At 47.5% G+C, this 23,237-nt stretch overlaps 1 protein-coding gene across 1 annotated transcript in view; it reads left to right on the top strand.

Moving 5' to 3' along the window:
* The window catches only part of EXOC4 (exocyst complex component 4), a 226,159-nt gene that overhangs the window by 164,738 nt on the left and 38,184 nt on the right, over positions 1 to 23,237 (top strand). The window contains exon 11 of the mRNA XM_050325228.1: positions 16,722 to 16,941. Coding sequence (XP_050181185.1) covers positions 16,722 to 16,941 — 220 coding nt within the window. The remainder of the gene's footprint in view (positions 1 to 16,721; positions 16,942 to 23,237) is intronic.

Below are 23,237 nucleotides of genomic sequence, written 5' to 3'. Positions count from 1 at the left end.
GATCCCGCTGTTTTCCCTCTCCATTTAGCGGCCAGGCTGAGCTTTTGAAGCCCTTTCCAGGCTCGTCTGGGGTGATTCCCCTTTGATGTGGGAAGGAGTTTGTGTTGTCCCCTTGTCCTGTTTGAGCTTTTGGGATTTAGGAAGGTGTTTTTACCCAGTGAACTTCTCCTCTCTGCTCACCTTTGTCACATTTACCCAGGGAGGGAAAGGAGTCGTGGAGTGGTTTGGGATGGAGGGGTCCTCAAGGACCATCCTGTTCCACACCTTCCATGAGCCCAGATTGCTCCAAGCTGGCCTTGGACACTCCCAGGGATCCAGGGGCAGCCACAGCTTCTCTGGGAAATCTAGTGCCAGGGCCTCCCCACCCTCCCAGGGAAGACTTTCTTCTTTATATCCAACCTAAATTCCCCCTCTTTCAGTTTGTGCCTCTCAGTCCTTGCCCCATCCCTACAGTTCCTGATGACTTTCAAACCACTTTCCCCTGTGGGGTGGGTGTGATGGCACAGCCCCCTCACCCCTCAGCTGCTTCCCAGAAAAAGAGCTTTAATTAAAAAGGAGCTGCCTTCTGGCCCTGGAGAAATTCCCTTGTCCTTAGGAAATCCTGGGCAGGCCTTGTTCAGCAGGACCATTGATAGGGAGATACCACAAAGTTAAGGTATTTATATATTTATTTATTTACTTACTTACTTACTTATACAATTATGCCATTATTCTGTATATAATATATAATAATATATAATATGCATTACATATTGTATATAATAATCCATAATATACATTATATAGTATGTTGCATATTATATAGTGTAATTGCATATTATATATTATTTATATTATATATCAACAGTAATATATAATATACATAATTAATTTATATTTGTGTATATATATGTGTGTATATATTTATGTCTTTTACATATATATATATATATATATTTACTAATAACACTCTCCCTGCTGCCCTTCCAAACTCCAGTGCAAAATGATGGTGTTTAATATTATATATTAGTGAGTGTTTATATTATATATTAGTGAGTGTTTGGGGTGGGAGGTTTTTGCCTTCACACTCTTGGTGACCTCCCAGGGATGCTGAATTCCCTGGACTTCATTCCAACTTTTTTGGGAGTGTGCTGATCAGTTTGAAATCAGAATTTCCTCATCTTCTTCCTCTTCTTCTTCTTCTCTTTTTGTTGATTAAAAATCTCTGTATTGTGGCTGGAAATACTTGAACAGAGACAAAAACGAGGCAAAAATCCTCATTCCTGTGATTTATAAATTATTTAGGAGCAAATCACAAAAAACGAGCTGTGAAAAAAATTGAGGATGAAACTGATGGAGAAAATGGGATTTTGCTACCCAAGGAATCTGTTCTGCTTTGTGGAGGATCTGTGTTGATGTCCATCGACCCCTTCCAGTTAATCCCGGCTTGCCTTGGGGAGGGAACTGTGAGGGGATTTTGGGGTGGTTGGAGACCCTTTTGGTGAAGCACTCAGAGTTCCTTGGGAGCAGGTTTGTAGGATCCCTTTTCATGGAAGCTTTTCAGCTTTGTTTGACTCTCAGGGAGGGAAAATGCTGGGAAAATCCAAGTTCTCCACGGGTGGACTTTGCACGTGCAGGCCCAGAGGGATCGGGGATCGATCCACACGAGGAAGTTCCACCTGAACGTGAGGAAGAACTTCTTCCCTGGGCAGTGACCCAGCCCTGGAACCAATTTCCCAGGCAGGGTGTGGAGTCTCCCTCTCTGGGGATATTCCAGAGCCACCTGGACACGATCCCGTGCCGAGTGCTCTGGGATGACCCTGAGGCTGCACCGGTGACCCGCTGTGGTCCCTCCCAGCCTGACCCATCCTGGGATTCTGGGAACAGAAGGAAACACTTCTTTACTGTCAGGGTGTCAGACACCTGGAGCAGGTTGTCCACACAGGTTGTGGAGTCTCCATCCTTGAAGATTCCCAAAAACCCAAGTGGACATGATCTTAGGCAGCTCCCTCTGGCTGAACCAGATGAACCTCAACCCTTCCTTGATATCACTTTGCATCTCCCAGGCTGCCAGAACGAGACAAAAAGCTCAGTGAGGACGAATCTGGCTTTTATATTTTATTAATTTAGGGGAAAACAGGAATTTTCCTTCGTAATCCTGAAAGCCAGGACTGTCAGAAAGTTTTTGTGTCCGTTTTTATCACGTGATAAAAAACAGAATGACCCGGGGAATTCCACAGCCAGGGAAATCATTCCTGATGTGCTTTTTTTGAAGGCTCTCCGGGCGTGTTCAGAGCTTGGTCTGCTGCTCCTGGACCCGAAATTGCTTCATAATCGCTGTGTAAAAAAAAAACAACAAACAAACAGCATTCCCAAAGCAAAAGCCCACGTTGCCAAGACAGAGCAAAACCTCTTTGTTCTGCCTTTTGTTCTGTCGGGCGTATTTGTTTAATTAAACGCCCCGCTAATTAGGGCTGTGTGTACTGGTGCTAATTGTTATTTGCTTCACACAATCAGCAGCGCAGTTCTTGTTTGAGGAGCCCCTGCACGCTTTTCCAGTTAAAAACCGAATTCCTGGGTCTGGGGGCTTCCTGAAAGAAAGGGGAATGAAAATGCAGGGGGAATGAAATTCAGTGTGGATGAACCCGAACTTCCCGTGATCTGTTGCATTTTTAATTGGGGGTTAAGGAGCTGGTTTGATTTGTGCCTCAGCACGAGGAGGGATTATTTTTTCATCCCTGGTGATTTATCACCCACTTGAACCCTTTGTCTTTTTTGCCACAGAAAAAGTCCGTCTGTCTGCAGGGGTTGGAAAGAATCTGCTTTCTCATGCCAGGAAACAAAATATAACCCAGTGGAACTTCTGACCTTTTACCAAGCTCTTAATTACTTTATTTAAAAAGGCAGAGTGCTACAAAAATATTGCCCAATGCTGTGCCCACCAGCTCTGATTTTGGGGGGTGAATTCCTGTTTAATCCCCTAAAAGAGCAAGGAAAGTGATGACATAAATAGCTTGACTCGCGTTCCAGGAGGGAATTAATAACCCAAGTGTTGTCCCTGAAAAGGGAGCTGATGCTGCTCAACACCAGGAGGGTTTGTGTGGGTACAAACACCCACATCCATATGGATCATCCCCCTCTCCTCCCGGGGAATTCTCTGCTCTGCCTTTGCAGCTTTGACTTCTGCAGGTTGTTTGGTGCCTTTTTTTTGTTTGGTTTTTTTTGAGCTGCTGATCAAAACTGCAAAATGTGGTGTTTGGGGGTGTTTTAAGTTGGGAATCCCGGGAAGGCGAGGAAGGAAGAGGCGGCAGATGGAGGGAATGACGCTCCTGAAGGGAAATGCAAACATGAGCGGGATCGTGGAGGGACACGGAGAGGGTTTGTCCCCATCCCAGGAAGGGTCGGGAAAGTTTCTGTGCGTTTTTCAAGGGGAAAAGTGGCTGTTAATGAGAGTTTTACGGGCGGGGCAGCAGAATATTTGCGAGTGTGGGGGTGTCTTTGTAATCCCGGCAGTGGAACGGGCAGGGAATGCAAACACTCCTGGAGATCACTCAGGAATATCTTGTCCTCCTTCAATCTCCACCATTTGTGGTTATTTTAACTTTGCCACAGAATCAACAGCGAGATTTTATTGTAAAAGACAAAAGTTCAGAACTTGGCTCACATATCTAATTGTAGCATTTTAATCTTCCATTTGGATTCTCCTCTGCCACTGAGACACCTTGGGAATGGAGTGGTAAAACCTGCAGGAATTGCCAAGTGGTTCCATGCCATGTCCTGAAATGCTTTGCTGAGCAGTGATATATATATATTTTTTTTTTTCCCCAAAATGCCTCTTTCTCGTTAATAATGGACTGGGAAACAAGCATTTTGCAGCAGTGAGGGATTTACTCCTCCACAGGGAATGAAGGGCACAAGTCCGCTGGTAGATCTTGGGATTGAAAAATCACAGGGGAAAAAAAAACCAAAAAAAAAACAAAAAGGAAATTGAAGAATCACAGGAGAAAATGTAGAGAAGTAGAAGAAGAAATAATATTCATGCTGGAAGTGGGAATTTCAGGAATCACTTCCAATCATGAGGCAGTGCTTCTGCTTTTCCACCTGAGGAGCATCCCAGGGATGTGAGCCCAGTTCTCCCAGACCATCGTGATTCATCAGAGCTTTCTGCTTTGCCTCCGTGTGTTTCCTCAGGAAAGTTTCCCTCCAGCTCCCCCCTGAACGTGACACTTGCAGGAACAGAGCTGGGTTAATTGATGCTGGCTCTAATTAACACAAATAAGAGAGGAACAAGACCTGGCTGGGCAGGCTCTGCAGCGACACTGAGTTGTCGTGGCTGGTTAAATGGAATTGTTTCATCAGTCACCTCGTGGTTCTGCTGACAGCTCCCACTTTCACGTCCTCTTTGGGGCTCTAATCCTTCTCCTCCAGGCTGCCTGCAGCCAGGGGGAGAGAAGGAACAGTTTTAATCCATCATTTACTCCAAATCCTGAGGGTTTAGGAGTTGGGGGCGGGGAGGGGTAAGGGATGTTTAATGAGACAACAAAATTCGTTTAATGGGGGGGGGGTTTAACATTCTGGAGCTAAATTAGACGGCAGATCCAGCCCAGGCCCGGGGCTCTGGCACGTGTTTGCTAATGACAGTTAATTAGGGGCTGTCTGCAGCAATCACAGCCTGTCAGTCCCCATGCTGGGAGAGGGAAGGACATGGGAGCTCCCTCCCCCCCTCGCGGCCCTAATTGGGATCCCGATCAGCCGGGAATGGCTGAGGGGGTGGTTTGACACCTTATGGGAGCAGGACCGGGACTCCTGCCGTGCCCTGCGTGGGGTGGGTGTGGGGATGCTGATGCCTCAAAGTGGGAGCAAAAACTCTCTGGGCTGGTTTGGAATATTAAAAGGTAAAAGTCTTTAAGAATATTTTGCACACTGAGTTGCCTGAGCTTGACAACTTTTATCCTCTCATCTGATTGCAAGATTCTGATTTTAGTTGTGATATTTGGGCATCCTCATCTGCTCCACCCCCTTCCAAACCCATCCCTCCCACAGCACCGCCCTGACACTCCTGAATTGGAGTGGGAGCTCCCAAAAATACCCTCCCTTCATCTTCCCTTCCTCCTCCTCATCTCCTCTGATCCAGTTTCACCCCTTCTGGAATTTCCATGGATTTTCAGGGGTGGAATATCCAGGGTTCCTCCTGGACACTCTGTGTGAGGAGTCACTTGGAGAACTCGATGCCCTAAAGTGGGATCAAAAATTCTCTGGGCTGGTTTGGGGTATTTAAAGGCCAAACCACTTCTTAATTTTGCAGTCATGGCCTTCACAACTTTATCCTCTCATCTGATTATGATATTCAGATTCTAATTAAAATATTTGGCATCTCCTCATCTGCTCCACCCCCTTCCAAACCCATCCCTCCCACAGCACCGCCCTGACACTCCTGAATTGGAGTGGGAGCTCCCAAAAATACCCTCCCTTCATCTTCCCTTCCTCCTCCTCATCTCCTCTGACCCAGTTTCACTCCTTGTGGAATTTCCATGGATTTCCAGGGGGTTGAATATCCAGGGTTCCTCCTGGACACTCTGTGTGAGGAGTCACTTGGAGAACTGGATGCCTCAAAGTGGGAGCAACAATTCTCTGGGCTGGTTTGGGGTATTTAAAGGCCAAACCACTTCTTAATTTTGCAGTCATGGCCTTTACAACTTTATCCTCTCATCTGATTATGATATTCAGATTCTAATTAAAATATTTGGCATCTCCTCATCTGCTCCACCTCCTTCCAAACCCATCCCTCCCACAGCACCGCCCTGACACACCTCCCTAATTGGAGGGGGAGCTCCCAAAAATACCCTCCCTTCATCTTCCTCACCTCCTCTAAACAGTATCACCCCTTCTGGGATGCTTTCAAGGCTCTCCTGAGCAGCTTTGACTGCTTAACATCAAGTGTTGTGTCTCTTTCTGAGCGGATTTTTACAGATAGAAAACCCTTTACTTTGTTCTGTTGAAGCTCTTAAAGAAGATAAATATATATAAATATTATTCTATTGAAATATATAAACATCTAGAAATGTGTAAATATATAAATATATATATATAAAATAGATATAAAAAAAATTCTCCCAGAGGAGAATTTCCAGTTTGGTCACCTAATTACTGATGGCTTGGCCCACTGCTCAGCTCCCTGGCTTCAAAATTCAGTCTGCAGATGAAATGTCACCATTTACGGTCTCGCCTTGGGTTCAGGTCAGGTCTATTCGTTCCCTCCTTGCCTTGAGCTGAGGGCAGCCAGTTCTTTGGTTGGTGTGGCAGCCTCGAGGTTCTGGTGGGACAAAATTGCCTTCAGCTGATGTTTTGGAGGCACCAAATTCAGGGAGTTCCTTCAGTTGACTCTTCACCCTCAGTTTCTCCTCATAGTGAAAGTGGAGGAACTTCACTCTGGGAGTGGGGGAGGTTGTTGATTTGTTTGGTGAGGACATAAATACCTTTAATCATAAAGATTAAATATGAATATCTTTAATCATTTTGGAAAGAGGGATAGGAAAAACCACCAGTGGATCTGGCAGGTGTTGAGCTGGAACGTCTCTACTGGGGATTTCAGGATAATTCACCAGGTGGGACCTCTGAGCTCGAGACACCCTCAAAACCCACAATTTATGGCTGAGGAACGTTTGGAATTGTTTACAATCCTGTTTGTGTGGTTTGTTTTGTGGGTGTTTTTTTTTCACAAATCCAAATAACATAAACAGCAGTTGGAAATTGCTGGAAGTGCTGGATCTTCCATCCTTCTGCCTTTGCTTGTTTGTTTTTTTTATTTTTAAATTTTGGGCACTGTTTGGCATCTTGTGCTGTGTGGGGTCTCTCCTTCGGGATTTCATCCCTTTGTTTTCCTCACAGGACATTTTGGAAAGCACTTGATTCCCAAATTTCCCAAGCAGGGAAACCCTCCATGACTTCAACCATCCTTCTTTCTCATCAACTCAATTTTGGGATCCTCACTCCTTTAAGGTCATGGGAAGAGGAGGTGAAAGGAGGGAGGAACAGGAGGGATAAGACAGAAGGGATATTGTTATTTTTTAATTGATTTTTCTTGCTTTGTTCAGACACGAACTTTGTAAATCCCAGGAGTGAGGAGGATATTTTTGGACTGAGATCAAGTTGTCAGTCCGTTTTTAATGCTGAGTTCATCTCCTGTTGATATAAATCCATTCCCTTTCCATATTCCACCCTGGGATCATCCTAAGGTAGGGATGATTTCAATCATTAAAGAAACACAGAAAGTTTTCTTTTCTGTTGCTTTAATTAAAACCTCTGACCAAATCCAGGTGGTTTTTTTCCTTAGGAAACTGAGAGGTCCTCCAGGGGTCCAGAACTCACAATTTAGGCTGATTTCCTTACCTGGATCTTAAATTTCTCCAGTTATTCTTTTTTTTTTTTTTTAATCAGCTCTGCACGTCCTCCAACTTTATCTAATTTTGCTAAACACTGTTAAACACTTTTGGAATTCTCTTCTCCCAGCGCTGTTTTCTCTTGCTCTGTCTGTGTATGCTGGATTTTGGATTTTATCTCCTCGTTCCTCTTCTCAGGGGTCCAACATCCCCGTTCCACGAGTATCTCTTTAATACCCTCCCTGAAAATTCTGCTGCTCGGAAAGATAAGCTGATCTGCAGCTCCTATCTCAAATAAATGGGGAAAAAATATATATTTATAAATCAATGAATTCCTCGGATTGGCAGAACCTTGGGTTTATTCAACGGGCCCATCTGCTGTTGCACTTTTTGCTGCTCCTGCTGTCGGTGCAATTATGATTTTATTGATAAGTGGGAAAAAAATATATATAAATATATAAAGAGAGAAGTGAGAAGAGGCTGATCTTAAGGTATTATTTCACTGGGTGCTGCATGCTGGTGTTAAAGGAGAAAGAAATCCAAGGAGAACTGAGCTCCGATTCCTCTTCTTTCGTTGGAGTTTCTGCCTGAGCAGTGTGGGACCCTGAATTCTCTGATTAAATGACGTCACAGGGGCTGAAATTCTTCCAGTGGGAAAGTCAGAAGGGAAAACATCCCATTAAAAGCCAGAGGGGCTGGAGAGCTGGAAAAAATACGTTTAATTTTTCAGACGTGGCACAGGCTGGATCGTTGATGGCTAAAAAAAAAAACAAACAAAAACCACATAAAAATAAAAATATTATTTATATATATTTATATATATTATTTATATATAATATATGATATATTATATTTTATATATATTATTATATATTTTTATATATAAATAACTGACTGAATTGGGATTATATTATATTTTATATATATATTAGATATATTTTATATATTTATATATTTTTATATATAAATAACTGTCTGAATTGGGATTTTAAAGAGTGATTTGAGAGGCCTTAAAGATCATCTCATTCCAACCCCCTGCCATCAGCAGGGACACTTTCCACTAGCCCAGGTTGCTCCAAGCCCCGTCCAGCCTTGAATGCTAAAATCAATATATTCTAAAAATGTGTTTCTTTTACAAGAAAAGAAATTTTAAAAAAGAGCATAATAATAAATCTGGCATAGAAATAATTTATTCACAGCATTCAGGCACTGTTAGTCAGAGGACAGAGATGAAAAGCTGAGGCATGGAAAATGATTCCCAGGGTCTGGCTGAGTTAGGACAAGCAAAAAATACTCGTATTTTCTGAGATTGCTGCTGAATATCTTCAGGATTCTCAGGATTTATTCCCACCTGTCCCAGCTTCCCAGGGCTCTGAGGTGTGTCTTGCCCTGGAGGAATCAAAACACGAACACACGAGGCTTTATCTGCAGGGAGACTTCGGAATCCAGGGTGGATTCCAGTTGGGAAGCCAAAAAAAATCAATCTGTGGGGTTTGCCATCCCTGCTGAAAGGCCCTGACCTTGTGGTTGGGAAGAACAACTCATTGCCGGGGTTTGATGGACAGTTGTAAATTAATGTTAGGCCAAGGGGGTGTCCCTGTGGAAAACAGGAGCGTTTGGAATGTGACAGGAGTTAATTTAGGCCAAGGGGCTGTCCCGGGGGAAATAACCTGAGAGCCACTTACAGGGCCTAAAGGGGCTCCAGGAGAGCTGGAGAGGGATTTGGGATAAGGGATGGAGGGACAGGACACAGGGAATGTGTCCCAGTGCCAGAGGGCAGGGACAGATGGGACACTGGAAGGGTGGGGAGGGGCTGGACTGGGTTTCCCAGAGAAGCTGTGGCTGCCCCTGGATCCCTGGGAGTGTCCAAGGCCAGGTTGGAGTAACCTGGGACAGTGGAAGGGAAGAGCGTGGAATTTTTAGCTCCCTTCCCACCCAACCCACCCTGTGCTCCCGTGATTCCATGAAAACAGCTCAAACCTTTCACCCTGCCCCTTGAATTCCCAGCTCCTCTTGGATCCTGGTGCTCCTCTTCGGGTTCCTCCAGGAGGTGGGTGCTGGGACCCTGTGGATTGTCAGCAGCAGGACCAACTTCCCTGGAGCTGGGAGGGGGAAATGATGGCTGGGTCAGAGCAGGAAATGATTCCTGGCTTCAAGAGGACAATAAAAAAGCAGCTGCAGCAGGTCTGGCAGCATTTACAGCTTGGTCAGGAGGGAGAAATCCATCCCAGTGCTTGGCTCCACAAAACCTTCTCCCAGTTCTCTCCCGATTTCCAGCCCAGGCCACGAGCACAGCCCTGGATTTTCATCTCCTGCTGTCAATTAATCCATCACCCAGGCAGCTGCAGGGAAGGGCTTCACCCCACAGCACCAGCTCCAGAATTCCAGCTCCTGTGGCTCAGCCACTGCGGGAAATGATTCCCTGGGGGGAGTAAAGCGGGAATGGCCTCGGAATGAAGAGTTTTTGTGGCACCCCAGGGACAAGACAAGCCCCACAACTCTGGAATCACAGGATTGGCACAAACTACTTGAAAGGATGGGATGAAATTCCTTTGGGAAGGGATAATCCTGGAACTCCTTCCCAGATCCCTAAATCTACCAACTGCTCTCTCTCACCCACAGCAGACACGCTGGGAAATGTCTTAAGCATTGCCAGAGGAATCCAGCAGGACCTTGAAAACCCTTGCAGGGCCTAAAGGGGCTCCAGGAGAGCTGGACAGGGATTTGGGATGTGGGATGGAAGGACAGGACACAGGGAATGGCTTCCCACTGTCATTTAGATGGGATATTGGGAAGGAATTGCTGGCTGGGAGGGTGGGGAAGGGCTGGACTGGATTTCCCAGAGAAGCTGTGGCTGCCCCTGGATCCCTGGGAGTGTCCAAGTGCAGATTGGACCAACCTGGGATAGTGGGAGGTGTCCCTGCCCGTGGCAGGAGGTGGAACTGGATGATTTTTAAAGTCCCAAACACGCTCTCCAAACATCCCTCCTTGGAAAACCAACCTCCACTGAGCCTTCTCTCAAAAACCCTGTCACAGAAACAGGGGGGGGGCTCCTGAAATCCTGGGGGTGTTTCCCTGCTGGAAACGATCTCCAAAGGGCACGTGGGGAAACTTCCCATTGTTTTCTTTTCCTGCAGCCAAGGTGGGAATTAATTGATGACCAGAGCCTGGTTCTTTGATCGCTGTTTCTGGCCTTTCTAAATACCAATATTAGTGGGCCCTAATTAAGCTCAGCTTTTCTGCCCACTTACTAATTAGTGTGATTAGATTGGAACTAATCAGCACAGGTTGAGGTCACGTGGCTTGATTTGTGATCAGTAATTTGAGATCCTCCTGTGCTGGGAAAGCTCCCCTGGAATTCTGGGGAATTCCCTCAGCCAGGAGAGCCATGGAGGGGCTGGAGCGTGTGCAGGGCAGGGAAGGGAGCTGGGAAGGGTGCTGGAGAACTCCTGAGGGAGCTGGGGGGGCTCATCCTGGAGAAAAGGAGGCTCAGGGGGGACCTTCTGGCTCTGCAAGTCCCTGCCAGGAGGGGGGAGCCGGGGGGGGTCGGGCTCTGCTCCCAGGGAACAGGGACAGGAGGAGAGGGAACGGCCTCAAGTGGCACCAGAGAAGTTTTAAGTTGAATATCAGGGAAAATTCCCTCCTGGAAAGGGCTGTCCAGCCCTGGCACAGCTGCCCAGGGCAGGGGTGGAGTCCCCATCCCTGGAAGGATTTAAACTCCCCATGGATGTGGCACTTGGGGACATCATCAGTGGTGGCCTTGGCAGGGCTGGGGGATGATGGGACTCAATCTTTGAGGTGTTTTCCAGCCTCGGATTCTGGGATTGTCCCATCCAGGTTCTCCAGTCAGGCACTAAGGTGGATGAGAAGGAGCTGGGATCCGTGTTCTCCTCCTCCATCCAGTGTTTTCCAGGGTCCTATCTTGGACAGCTTTGGGTACAGGACTAAAGTGGGGATGGAGGGATTATGGGATGGACTTGGTGTTGACCTGGATAGAGGGACTTTGAGCTCTGCCACAGATTCCTGGAGTGTCTTATTTCCTGCTGCGAAATGCAGTGATCAGGGACATCCCCAGATGGATGAACTTACGTATTCTTAGTTTGGTTTTTTTATTGGGCTCTTTATTTGCCCCAGTTGTGTTTTTTTGGAGTAACCCCCGGTGGAGCTGGTTGCAATCTGATAAAAACCCAATTTGCATAAAGCTGGCACCCCATTTATAAAGCTGTCACTGCAGCCCCCCTGTTCAGCAGAGCCATTTTCAAGATTTATTGTCAGCATATGTTGCTTTTAAGAGGGGCCAGGCCGAGAGCTGTGGGGTGGGAGCGCAAAGATTTAAAAAACCCAATAAATATTCATTTAAAAATCTGAATAATAAGCTCATATATTATTTTTTTAAGCAAGCTGCTGAGCTCAGGAGCAAATGTGAAGCCGTGGGGGGCATCGTTACATTTCCCTGGTGGTCACCAAGCTGAGTGTAATAGGACATTAAAGGGAAATGGGATTTAATGAGAGGAACAGCTGAGGGTGGGGAACTTCCTATTTGTGTCCCAGGGTGACTTCACATGATGGTTCTTTTTAACATCATTATCGATGTGGTTTACAAACATTTTGTAAATGGAACCTCCCCCAATGATATTTCCATGCACTGGGCAGGGTTCATTTAGAATTTAAATGCTTTGGAGTGTTACAGGTGCCCTGGGCTCACATGAAATATCCCAGAACTTCTCTGGAGACTGGGATTGATTGACCGTGGTCGGTGCATTCATCGTTGGGATCGGTTTAAATCACAGCTCCACAGGGGGTAGTTCAGGTCATTTGGGATTGTTATTATTATTATTATTATTATCATCATTACAAAGCAGTCCTGGCACTTTGAGGCAGCTGATAGGCTTGGCTTGACAGGGGTTTAATTTTGGGCTGGAAACTTAAGGTTTTAGGGATGGGAGAGGAGGGATTTGGCAGCACGGCTTCGGAAGAGAGAAGGTGTTGGCTGGAAGAGGAGCTGTCTTTGCTCAGTCCTGGGTAAATTAAGGCACATAAACCCATTAATTTCTATGCCAGAGGATGAAGTGGTGGCTCAGCCAAGCCATGTTTGAGGCTGAAGGTGGAGCCTGTTGAGCTGCACATCCCAGCTCTGCTCTCTCCCCCCCCGGTCGCTGATGGGGCGGCGTTTTTGCATTTTCCTCCTCCCTGGATGTTCCCAGCTGGGGGTTTTTGGTAATGATCCCGTCCACTTCCACATTTTTGAACACCTTTAGCTTTGCAAACACTCATTTCCTGTCACAGCAATGGGGAAACTCGGCCTGTGTGCTCCTCAACAACACCAAAAATGCTCCTCAAGGAATTAGGGACAAAACCACTCGCCCGCCGTTTTCCAAGGTTCCTGTTGGGAAGAGCCTGGCCCCGCTCTGGGGGATGAAAAGGAGGCTCAGGGCAGGTGGGGAATAAAAGCTGCTTTATGTTTGCTCTCCAGATGATCTCAGAGGCCTCGTGGTGCAGTTTGGAGTCCGCAGGGGGTGAGCAGAATGAGAGTGGAACTCGGCTCTCAGAAGGCTCCGCGTAGGTGGGGCTGGCAGGAGACTTTTCCACGCTGCTGGATTTAATTCCATGTGCTCAGACACACAGAGAGGGTTTTTTGGGGGTGAAAAACTGCAGTGGAGGGGCTGAAGAAAGCTCAGGTTCTGTCAGGTTTGATCCAAAATCCCAAGGTGTGGAGCAAGGTGAATGGGAGGGGATGCTTTGGGTTGGAAGGGACTGCAAAGATCATCCAGGTCCCATCCCAGGTTGTTCCAAGCCCCATCCATCCTGGCCTTGGACCCCCTTGGGAAAAATCCCTCCTGGCAGAGGGTGCAAACGCTGCTGATTCCCAAAATTTGCTGTTGTAGAAGGAGCAAGAGGGCGAGAGGAAGGAGATCTTTGAATTAATTCTGGGTTTACACCTTGTGGTGCAAACGTGAGCCAACATTTCCCTCTGGAGACGCCGGGAGAAACTGCACCTGAGACGGCTCCTGCAGGTGTCTTTCAGGTGCCAGGAGGGATATTTTTAGCCCCAGCTGATGGCTAAATTATAATTTCATGGTTTTGGGGGTGTTTGTGGTGTTTGCAGCGCCTCAGAGATGAGAAAATACCAAAATACTGATTTTTTTCTGCATCGCTTCTTCCCTTGGTGTCTCCTGGCTCAGCGGCTGCAGCTCAGAAATCCCTTCCTTAAATCCTTTAATTTTATTTTTTTTTAAGTTACTGTTAAAAAAAAATAAAAAATAAAGGAGTCCTGGGCTCTTTTCATCTTGAGGATTTCTGATTTTATAGTGATGGGATAATATACTCCTTTGTCCTAAACATTAAACTCAGCTTGGGGTTGTGGGCACGAGTCTGGCATCGACTTGTGCAGCTGAAACCTTAAATATTTGAGTGGAAAACCCCCCAAATTGGGTGTTTTCTGTTAACAGCAGCCTTTTTCTGTCGTTGTTGCCCTTCCTGGATGTTTCCTGGGCTGTACAACATTTAAAAATAGCAGGAAATGAACGTTTCTCCTCTGAGATCTGCTGATTTTTTGGGGGGTCTGCTTTGGCTGAGGTTTAAAATTCACTTTAAGGGTAGTGAAATCTCCATTGAATCTCCCAGACCTGTTCACACTGGGGTTTTTTTTGGGTGATTATTACAATTTTAATCAGATTTTGGGTCACTTAGAGATGCTCTCAAACCTTTATTCCCCCCTTTGGGGCTGACTTTGCAGAGCATCAGATTCACTGACGTGCATTTGGCCACAACATTTATCAGCATCAGAATAAAATAACGTACTAAAACAATTCTCTGTGATCAAAGTTTTATGCAAAACAAGGTGGGTTTTGTTAGTTTAGCACCTGTTTGATGGATCTGCAGGAACCAGCAAGTGATTTCTAATTTTTTTTTTTTATGTCTTTAATTGTATTTATTGTATTCAGCAGGTGGGTAAATGGTCAGGATCACGGGGCTTCCCACTGCTAGATGGGATCCTGGGAAGGAATTGCTGGCTGGGAGGGTGGGGAGGGGCTGGACTGGATTTCCCAGAGAAGCTGTGGCTGCCCCTGGATCCCTGGGAGTGTCCAAGGCCAGGTTGGAGCACCCTGGGACAGTGGGAGGTGTCCAGGTTGGAACTGGATGATCTTTATGTTCCCTTCCCAACCCAAACCCTCCCAAGATTCTCTCATTCTGTCGAGCCTCTCCCCAAATTCCCACTGCTGGGCTGGAAAGGGAATTTTCTGGCTGGCAAAGGGACAAAGTGGGACCTTCCAGGTGTTTTGCCTCTCTCTCTTCCAGGACCTGGAGCCTTGGGGTGTTTTCTCCCTGATTTCCTCGAGCAGTTCGGAATTTCCCGTTCTGTCCCCCCCTCCAGGATCCCATCCCAAGGAGCTCTGATGCTTCCTGAACGTTTCCTTCCTCACCAGAAGGTCCATCCTTTGGGATCACACAAACCTGAAAGGAGCTGAAATGGAAATTTGGGGGGGAAAAAAAAAAAAAAGACTCCCTTAATAAGGCTTTGGAATATTTTTTTTTTTCCCCTCCTATCATTCACTGGTTGGAGGAGGGGATTTCAGAGAAAGTTATCATCATCATTAGGGAGAGGAGTGGTTGATGTTCTGCACCTTCCTCAGTGCCTTTTAATGATGTTTTAGAAGGCACCTGATAACAAGGAGCCAGAAGAAAGCCCTGGGAGAGCAAGACTTGGGAGGTTTTGAAATCAAACCATTCAGCTTTTTTTTTCTTCTTTTCTTTCTTCTTTTTAAGGTTTTTATGCTTTTTATCCCCCACTCCCAGCCTGGGTAAGACAGTTCCTCACAGCCAATTAAGTTGTGAGTTGGAATGAATTAAAGTTTCTCCACTGATGGGCTTTTTTTTGATTGTTTTTATTTTTTTCCCCTGTTTTTTTAATCCAAATGACTGTCATTTACCCCCAGACACTTCATTTTCCTGGGATGGCGTTGCTGTCTGAGGGGAATGTTTAAAATTGCAGCCACAAATCCCCTCCAGTGCTTTTTGTGGGAGGAGAAAAACAAGTTACAAATGGTGCCTCTATTTTGGGTTCTGAATTCAGGATAAGAAACAAACTTCCCCTTTTTTTTGTTTTTCAATCCCTGGCTACCCTTTTCAGGAATTCTTTCCTCGTGGGGGAGGAAAGAGAGCAGGGACATTCCCAGAGGTGAAATCCAGGGAATGAAGCTGCCAGGGCTTGGTGTCCCCCTCCATGCAGCAGCTCTCCTTGGAGCAACCATCCCCCAGCTGAGCTGAGCTGCAGGTGGATCCCCCATGGATTCCAGGGACAATTCCAGACTGTTGGCATCGCCAGGGCAGAGGATTTAGGGAGCAGATGGCTCAGGTTTGATCCCTGAGGATCGGCAGGAGCTCCTCGGTCAGGGCTCTGAGGGGAAGCTGCCTCCCCACTGGAGTGTGGGAATGGGGAGGGAGAAAATCACGGAAAATTCAACAGATCTCGTGGGAATATTTGGGAAATCGTGGTGAGGAAGAGAACCATGGAATCATTCAGGTTGGAAAAGGCCTCAAGGATCGTTTTTCCTGCTGTCCAACCCAAACCTGTGGACAGCAAGGTCCATTCTGGCTCCTGCCGCTCAACCCCCCATCATTTTGAGGCACAGAACCTCAAAAGGAAGATGATTTCCCTGCCTCAGATGCAGCTGAAGGGAGGGAGAGGGAATTTCTGGGAGCGCTAAGCGGATGGCACCGCAGAAATCCAAGAGATATCACAGGAGGCGGTGAAGATTTGGCCTCGAAACCTTCCCGGGATCGTCTGTGCGAGCAGGAACGGGATCCTTGGATGGAACAGCAAAGGATGAGAAAAATATATCCCAATATCCCAATAGAGACATGCAGAGTGCAGCTTGCTATCAGCATAATCCATCAGCACCGGGGGTTGGTTTTTTCCATGTTGTTTCCAGCTGGAATGTTCTGCTGTTCCCTTTAGGGATGAGGAACCCACCTGGTGGGAATCGAGTGACCAATCCCAGGAGGAAGTTTGCCTTTTCCAAGGGATTCCTGGCATCCTGAATTGGGTTTTTTTAGGGGGGTGGGGGTGTTAATTTTAGAAAGGCGTCATTCCAGCTTGTCTCAAACAGAGTTTTTTGAGCAAATCATCACAAACAATGCCTGGGGCGTGGATTTTCCCTCTTTTTATCTCTTCTCCTCCAGCAGCTGAGCCTTTGTCTCACCCTGTGGAGCTTTTTCCCTCGTGCTGGCACAATCCACAGCCACTCCCTCCCAGCTGGGGCTTGGCATTGGGGTGCAGGAGTGGCAGAGGCCCCACTGGCACCTTCAGAGTTTCATCCGTGGTTTATTCACAATTCCCTGTCCCCCCCTTCTGTTTTCCAGGTTTATCCAGGAGATCGAGCTTGCCATGGAGCTGGGCCCAGCCAAGCAGTGCCCTCTCAGGGAGTTCCTCACCATGTACATCAAGAACATCTTCCTCAACCAGGTCCTGGCCGAGATCAACAAGGAGATCGAAGGCGTCACCAAAGCGTCGGATCCTCTCAAGATCTTGGCCAACGCCGACACCATGAAGGTCCTGGGGGTGCAGAGGCCTCTGCTGCAGGTAGGGCTGAGGGACCTGGCAGGACAGCTGGGAATGTTCATCCTGGAGAAGAGAAGGCTCCAGGGAGACCTGAGAGCCCCTCCCAGGGCCTAAAGGGGCTCCAGGAGAGCTGGAGAGGGACTGGGGACAAGGGATGGAGGGACAGGACACAGGGAATGGCTTCCCAGTGCCATTTAGATGGGAGATTGGGAAGGAATTGCTGGCTGGGAGGGTGGGGAGGTCCAGGTTTCCCAGAGCAGCTGTGGCTGCCCCTGGATCCCTGGGAGTGTCCAAGGCCAGGCTTGGATCAACCTGGGACAGTGGGAGGTGTCCCTGCCCATGGCAGGATGATGGACCTGGATGACCTTCAAGGTCCCTTCCCACCCAAACCATCCTGTGATTATGTATTTCATATTTTTTTTGCCTTTATTTTGCTTTCTTATATGAGAATTAAGCTGAGTGAGAACCCAAACCCAGCCTGTGCAGGTGCCTGACCTTGCTGAGACCTGGGAATGCTCCACTTGCCAACTTTGGAGCAGGACCATGGAAATTGTAAACCCCAGAGTTTATTCTGGAATCCTTAATGCAATAATGTGGGTTCTGGCCTCATTTGTAGCCAGGAAAATATATTCTGTCATATCAATATATATCCTTAAAGTTCATGAGGGGTTGAAGGGTCAGAGTGGCTTGGAATTTTCTCCCCCAGTTCCTCGAATTTGTTTCTCTCGGTGGATGGAGCTGGAATTAATCTTGGTCACAACATCCCTGGTCAGGAGTTCTGCAGAAGGGGAATTTTGGGAAAGAGAAATAAAAACTGCTGCCTCTTTGAACCAAACCATCCAAAGAGCTCCCTGCAGGAATTTGGTGGAGTTTGAAAAGGAATGAAAAGGCACTGACAGAAGGAGCCTGAAATCTTTGGCCTCGTCACCCTCCTGGGTGGGGTGGGAGTGTGGAGGAGTGGAAAACAGGACTGGAAAATTTATCAACCCCCACTGCTCAGGCTGATAAAGCTGCTGGGGGATGATTATCAGCACTGAATTAGTTTGGAGATAAGAGGTTTGCCAGCGTGTCCTCAGCCATTCCTGCAAAGATTATCCTTCCAAAAAATCACCCTCTGGAAATGTTGCATTTTACTGGGCTCCTTTTCCATTTTCACATCCTTAGATGTAAAACAGTGTTTTCAGAGGGACTGAAAAACTGAAACTAATTGGTGTCAGAATTATTCTGCATCAAATTCCAGGCTGGAATTGTTTGACTCAATCCTAAATGAGGCTACAAGGCCTTTTTTCCAACCTGTTCCTGTCCAGTTCATGCCGAGGTGATGATAAATCTTTTCAGGGTCATTGCCAACAGTGGCCTTACAAACTCCACTGCCCTGTCTCCAAAAATATGCAAATTGCTTCAATCTTCCCCCTCTGAGTGGGATTTTCCCTCCCAGGCCTCCCTGGGATGTTGTTCCCTGATCTCAGTGTCGTTGATGACGCCGGTGAGAATTTTCTGGCCAAGCTCCACCAGCTGAAAATCCACCAAAAAAACCTCCTTGGAAAGTCACATTTTCCAGAGTGACTGAAAAAACTGAAACTAATTTGTCTGGGAATGATTCTGCTTCAAATTCCAGGCTGGAATTGTTTGACTCAATCCTAAATGAGGCTACAAGGCCTTTTTCCCAGCCTGTTCTTGTCCAGTTCATGCTGAGGTGATGATAAATCTTTTCAGTGGTCACTGCCAACAGTGGCCTTAAAACTCCACTGCCCTGTCTCCAAAAATATGCAAATTGCTTCAATCTTCCCCCTCTTGAGTGGGATTTTCCCTCCCAGGCATCCCTGGGATGTTGTTCCCGATCTCAGTGTCGTTGATGACGCCGGTGAGAATTTTCTGGCCAAGCTCCACCAGCTGAAAATCCACCAAAAAAACTCCTTAAAAAGTGAGAGTGTGCAGCTGTTTTGCAGGATAATGACTCTCTGGTGCTAATTACCCCCTGTATCCCACGCATGGAGCTGAAGTCACTGGATTGTGACTTCCCAAGGAGCCATCCCTGGGAGCTCTGGCAGGTTTTCTTCCCATCCAATTAGTGGTTATTAAGGAGAAGGATGATCCCAGCATCCAGTGGTGATGGCTCCACGCTTTGATGGCCACTGGATGTTGTTGTTGATCAGGATAAACCAATTAGTTGTCATTCCAGGCTGACAATCCCATGAGGAGCAGGCAGGGCTGATCCAAGTGGGTTTTTTCCAGTCAAGGAGAATTTGAAGGAAGTGGCTGTAACCAAGGGCTTTGTAGATGCTTTTATCTCTTGTTTATGTTTCCACTGCACCCCCCAATGGTTCAAACCCACCCATTTCTTGCCGAATTTCTTCCTGAATTTCTTCCTGAATCTCCTTTCTTTCAGTTTAAAATGAGAGACAAAATTCCCTCCCCGAATCTCCCTTTTGCTTTCAATATTTCTTCAGATGATTTTTCCTCTGGTGATGGGTGGGGTGGGGACCATTTAGTGCAGTCCCTGCCTTTGGTGGGAGCTTTTCAAAGGCTGCTGTGCCAGTCAGGTGTGCAGATGTGTGAATTCTCCACCCCTGGGGAGCTCTGGGAAAGCAATTCCTGCCTCCAGGCCGAGCTGTGACGGGAGGGCTCCCGTTTACTTTATAAAAATCAAGTGTGGCTTGACACATCCTGAGCATTTTCAGTCGTTTTCTGCCTCTTCAGAGCTGGAACAGCAAAGTCAGGTTTGACTGGATGCTTTTTAAGGTCCTTTCCAACCCAAACCATCCTGGGATTCCTTTGCTGTCGTGGTATTCCCCCTCCCCCTGGACTGTGCAGCTCCTCTCCAGTGACAGATCCCTAAAACCACCGAAACTTCCTCAAAACTAATTTTATTTTTATTTTTTTTTCTTCTTGCTCTGGCCCAGACAGGATCCTTTTCTTCCCAACCAGTGTTTAAAACTGATTTAAACCCCTAATCCTGTTGTTCCTGCAGTGTCCCAGGAGCTCTGAACATCCACAGCCCAATAAAACTTCATTCCAAGGAGATTTGCATCACTCCATCTCCACCATTCCTCTGGGAATTTCTTTCCTGGAATCCCAGAGCAGTTTGGGTTGGAAGGGGACCTTAAAACTCAGCCAGTCATGGGCAGGGACACCTCCCACCGACCCAGGTTGCTCCAGGCTGGCCTTGGACACTTCCAGGGACATCCTAAACTTCCAGAAATGGCTCATCCACACTTTCTCTGGAAAACCTGATCCGTCCATAAGGACAATGAGGTGTGGGATGGGTGATGGGGCCGCTCCCGGAGCATCCCTTTGTCCCGCGGGTTTGTCCCGCTAACGATGACGTCCCAGAGCAGGGCAGGGAATGCAAAGGGGTGGGAAAACCTGGGAAAAGCCAGCACTCACCACGAGCTTCCCTGAGATCGGGAGAGCCCCGGGAAACCCGCAGAAGAGCCACTTGTAGGGAATATTTACGGGGGGAAAGAAAATGTCAGTGCCTGCTTTTCCTTGCCCAAACGCCCGCGGGTGAATAAAAAAGGGAGAGCGTGGCCCTTTTGAAGTGATAAACAGTGGTGGAGAGGGGGGATTAAAGGGGAAGAGCTTGACGACTTTCCCCGGGTGTGGAGCCATTAAAAGCCAGCGGGAAACTCCTGCTATTTTATCACCTCCCTGATGTCCCTGACGACACTCACTGTCAGGGAATGGATGGCAATCCATTTGGAGGAGTAAATTAAAAATCCCTTTAAAAAAAAAAATGCCTTTAATAACAGCCCCGGAGCTCGGCAGGATGGGAGATCCAGAGGAGCTGCTGGATTATCCGGTCCTTCTCCCTGCAGATGTTCCTCGTTTAGGCCGTTAGTGCCACAATAATTCCAGCAGGATTTACGTGTCCCACGTGCCAGAGGTTGGGATGGGAGAGGGAAATAAGGGTTGGAAGGTGGGGCTGTCACAAACTTTCCCCCCCCCCACTTGTGGGCAACCAGGTTTTCCCTTCCCTGCTCGTCTGGATGTGTGATGGGAATAAATCCTTATCCAAGTGGTAACTTTCCTATTCCCTGGGTTTTTTTAAGGTTGTAACAAGGGCCAGCTTGGGATCAGGGATGTGTGTTTGGTGGTTTGAAGGCTTGTGGAGCGGTGTCTCCTCCAGTGGGTGCTTCCAGGCTGTGATTCCCAGGGTGTTTTTGGAGGTGGGACCTCCTTGGCTTGGGATTTTTGGTGGTTTTAGGGTCATTGTGGTGGAATCGCCATCCCTGGAAGTGTTCAAAACACCCGGTGATTTCTTCACCCAGCAGTCTCTTCCTCAAATCCCTAACTCGGGAATCTTTCAGGGAATCACCTGTGCCTGATTTGGAACCTCTCAGGGATGGAGGATCCAGCACCCCAAAGCTGCCTGTGTGGGTAAATTGCAGGGATAAAAACCATCAAAGCTCATTTGTGCTCTGCTCTGATCCAGCTTCAGCTCCCATCTGCTCTGGATCTCTGCCTGGGAAGGCTGGAATAAAAGAAATCAGGAGCTTGGAAAGTATTCCAAAGTCATGGGGATTCAGGAGGTCACAAAGAAAAGGGTTTAATTTTTTTTTCCCCTTTTTCTGCTTATTTCTGAAGTGTCACAACCATCCAGTCCAGTTCCCCTGTAGGGCAGATCACGGAGTGGAGCTTTTCTCCTTGGAAAAAGTTTCCCATCTGGAGTTATCTCCACATTGTTCTGCCTTGGCAGTGGCAAAATCAGCTCCTGCTGGGATAAATTGATTGCTGTGAGTGAAAATCAGCCCAGAGGACGGGGCAGAAGAGCTGAGTTGCAGCCCAGGAGTTAAATCCGTGTCCCACACGGACAGGGTGGGAAACCACGGAGGGAGAGCTTGGCTGGTTCTGACCTGAGAGGCTGGAAAAGGGGACTCATTTCATTGGGAATGAGGGAAATCAGCCAGGCTGGGAGAGCTGGGGAGGTTTATCTGGAGAAGGGAAGGTTCCAGGAGACCTGAGAGCCCCCTAAAGGGGCTCCAGGAGAGCTGGAGAGGGACTGGGGACAAGGCCTGGAGGGACAGGACACAGGGAATGGCTTCCCAGTGCCATTTAGATGGGAGATTGGGAAGGAATTGCTGGCTGGGAGGGTGGGGAGGGGCTGGAATGGATTTCCCAGAGAAGCTGTGGCTGCTCTGGATCCCTGAGAGTGTCCAAGGCCGGGTTGCTCAGAGTCCCCACCAACCTGGGCTGGTGGGAGGTGTCACTGCTTGGAACTGGAGGATCTTCCAGGTCCCTTCCAACCCAAACCATTCCATGTTTCCATGATTTTAGCAGGATTTGGGTAGACTCTTAAAATGCTGCTTCTGCCCTGTCTGGGCACACCAGGCAGGGTCAGCAAGGAGCCTGGGAGATGTTGGAATCCTGGAATTAAATGATCTGTGCTGGGAGCCTCTCAGTGTGGAAGCAGCACCCGCGGCTGCCACAGCCCCTCCACGCCCTCCAGGTTTCCTGGTGACAATCCCCAGCTTACAAGTCCTTCAGGGTTGGTTGTTCTCCTCTAGGAGATCAAGCCCAGGGTGGGATTGAATATTTATTAAAAATTTATTGAATTTTTCTTTATTATTTCAGTAACAGGAGCAGCCAAGCAGCAGCTACTCCAGACTGGATTTTAGCTGGGACAAATTAATCCCAAATTGTCGCTAATTCCAGGATGAAAGATGGGTTAATTCCTGTGATTTGCTTAATAAGATACAAGAGGAACCCAAGAGAAGCGGGGTTTTTCCTCCAAGTGCTGCCACCCCTTAATCCGGGAATCCTAAAGGGACGGCAGTTGGGGATGTGGCTGAGAGGATGGTTTGGGGTTTGATGGGATTTTGCTCTGCAGGCTCAGTCATTGACTCCTCTCCATGTCCTGATTGACAGAGAAAGGGCTAAATTCAACCTTCAAATCCTTGGGATCCCTCACAAATAATTGGAGTCCAGGATTTCCCAACCCAGGGCTCCCAAATGTTTCCTTTGCCACGGGTCAGGAACAACCCTTCACTCTGCCATCAACACTGTTAATAATTCAATTTCTATCAACCTGGCACTTGGATAACCTTCCCTCTCTGCCTTGTTTGCAGCAGGGAAATTAAACACAAACTGGGGACAGGTCACCCTGGGGTGCCTCAGATTCAAATGGAGTTTAAATCTTTAAATTATCAGATGGGTGGGACCTCCTTCTGTCCAAACCTGCTCCTCTGGGGTCTCAGTGGCACTCAGAGCTCTGCTCTGGCTGACAGAGGTTGGATTGGGTGATCTTGGAGGTTCTTTTCCAAGCTCCTCCGTGATTCTGGGATGTGTGGGATGCTGCTCATCCCCTCAGATCTCCT

The sequence above is a fragment of the Myiozetetes cayanensis genome, unplaced genomic scaffold (genome assembly GCF_022539395.1).
Source record: "Myiozetetes cayanensis isolate MyiCay16 unplaced genomic scaffold, myiCay2020 scf3, whole genome shotgun sequence".
NCBI lineage: Eukaryota > Metazoa > Chordata > Aves > Passeriformes > Tyrannidae > Myiozetetes > Myiozetetes cayanensis.
This window is presented reverse-complemented; position numbering and strand designations above follow the sequence as displayed.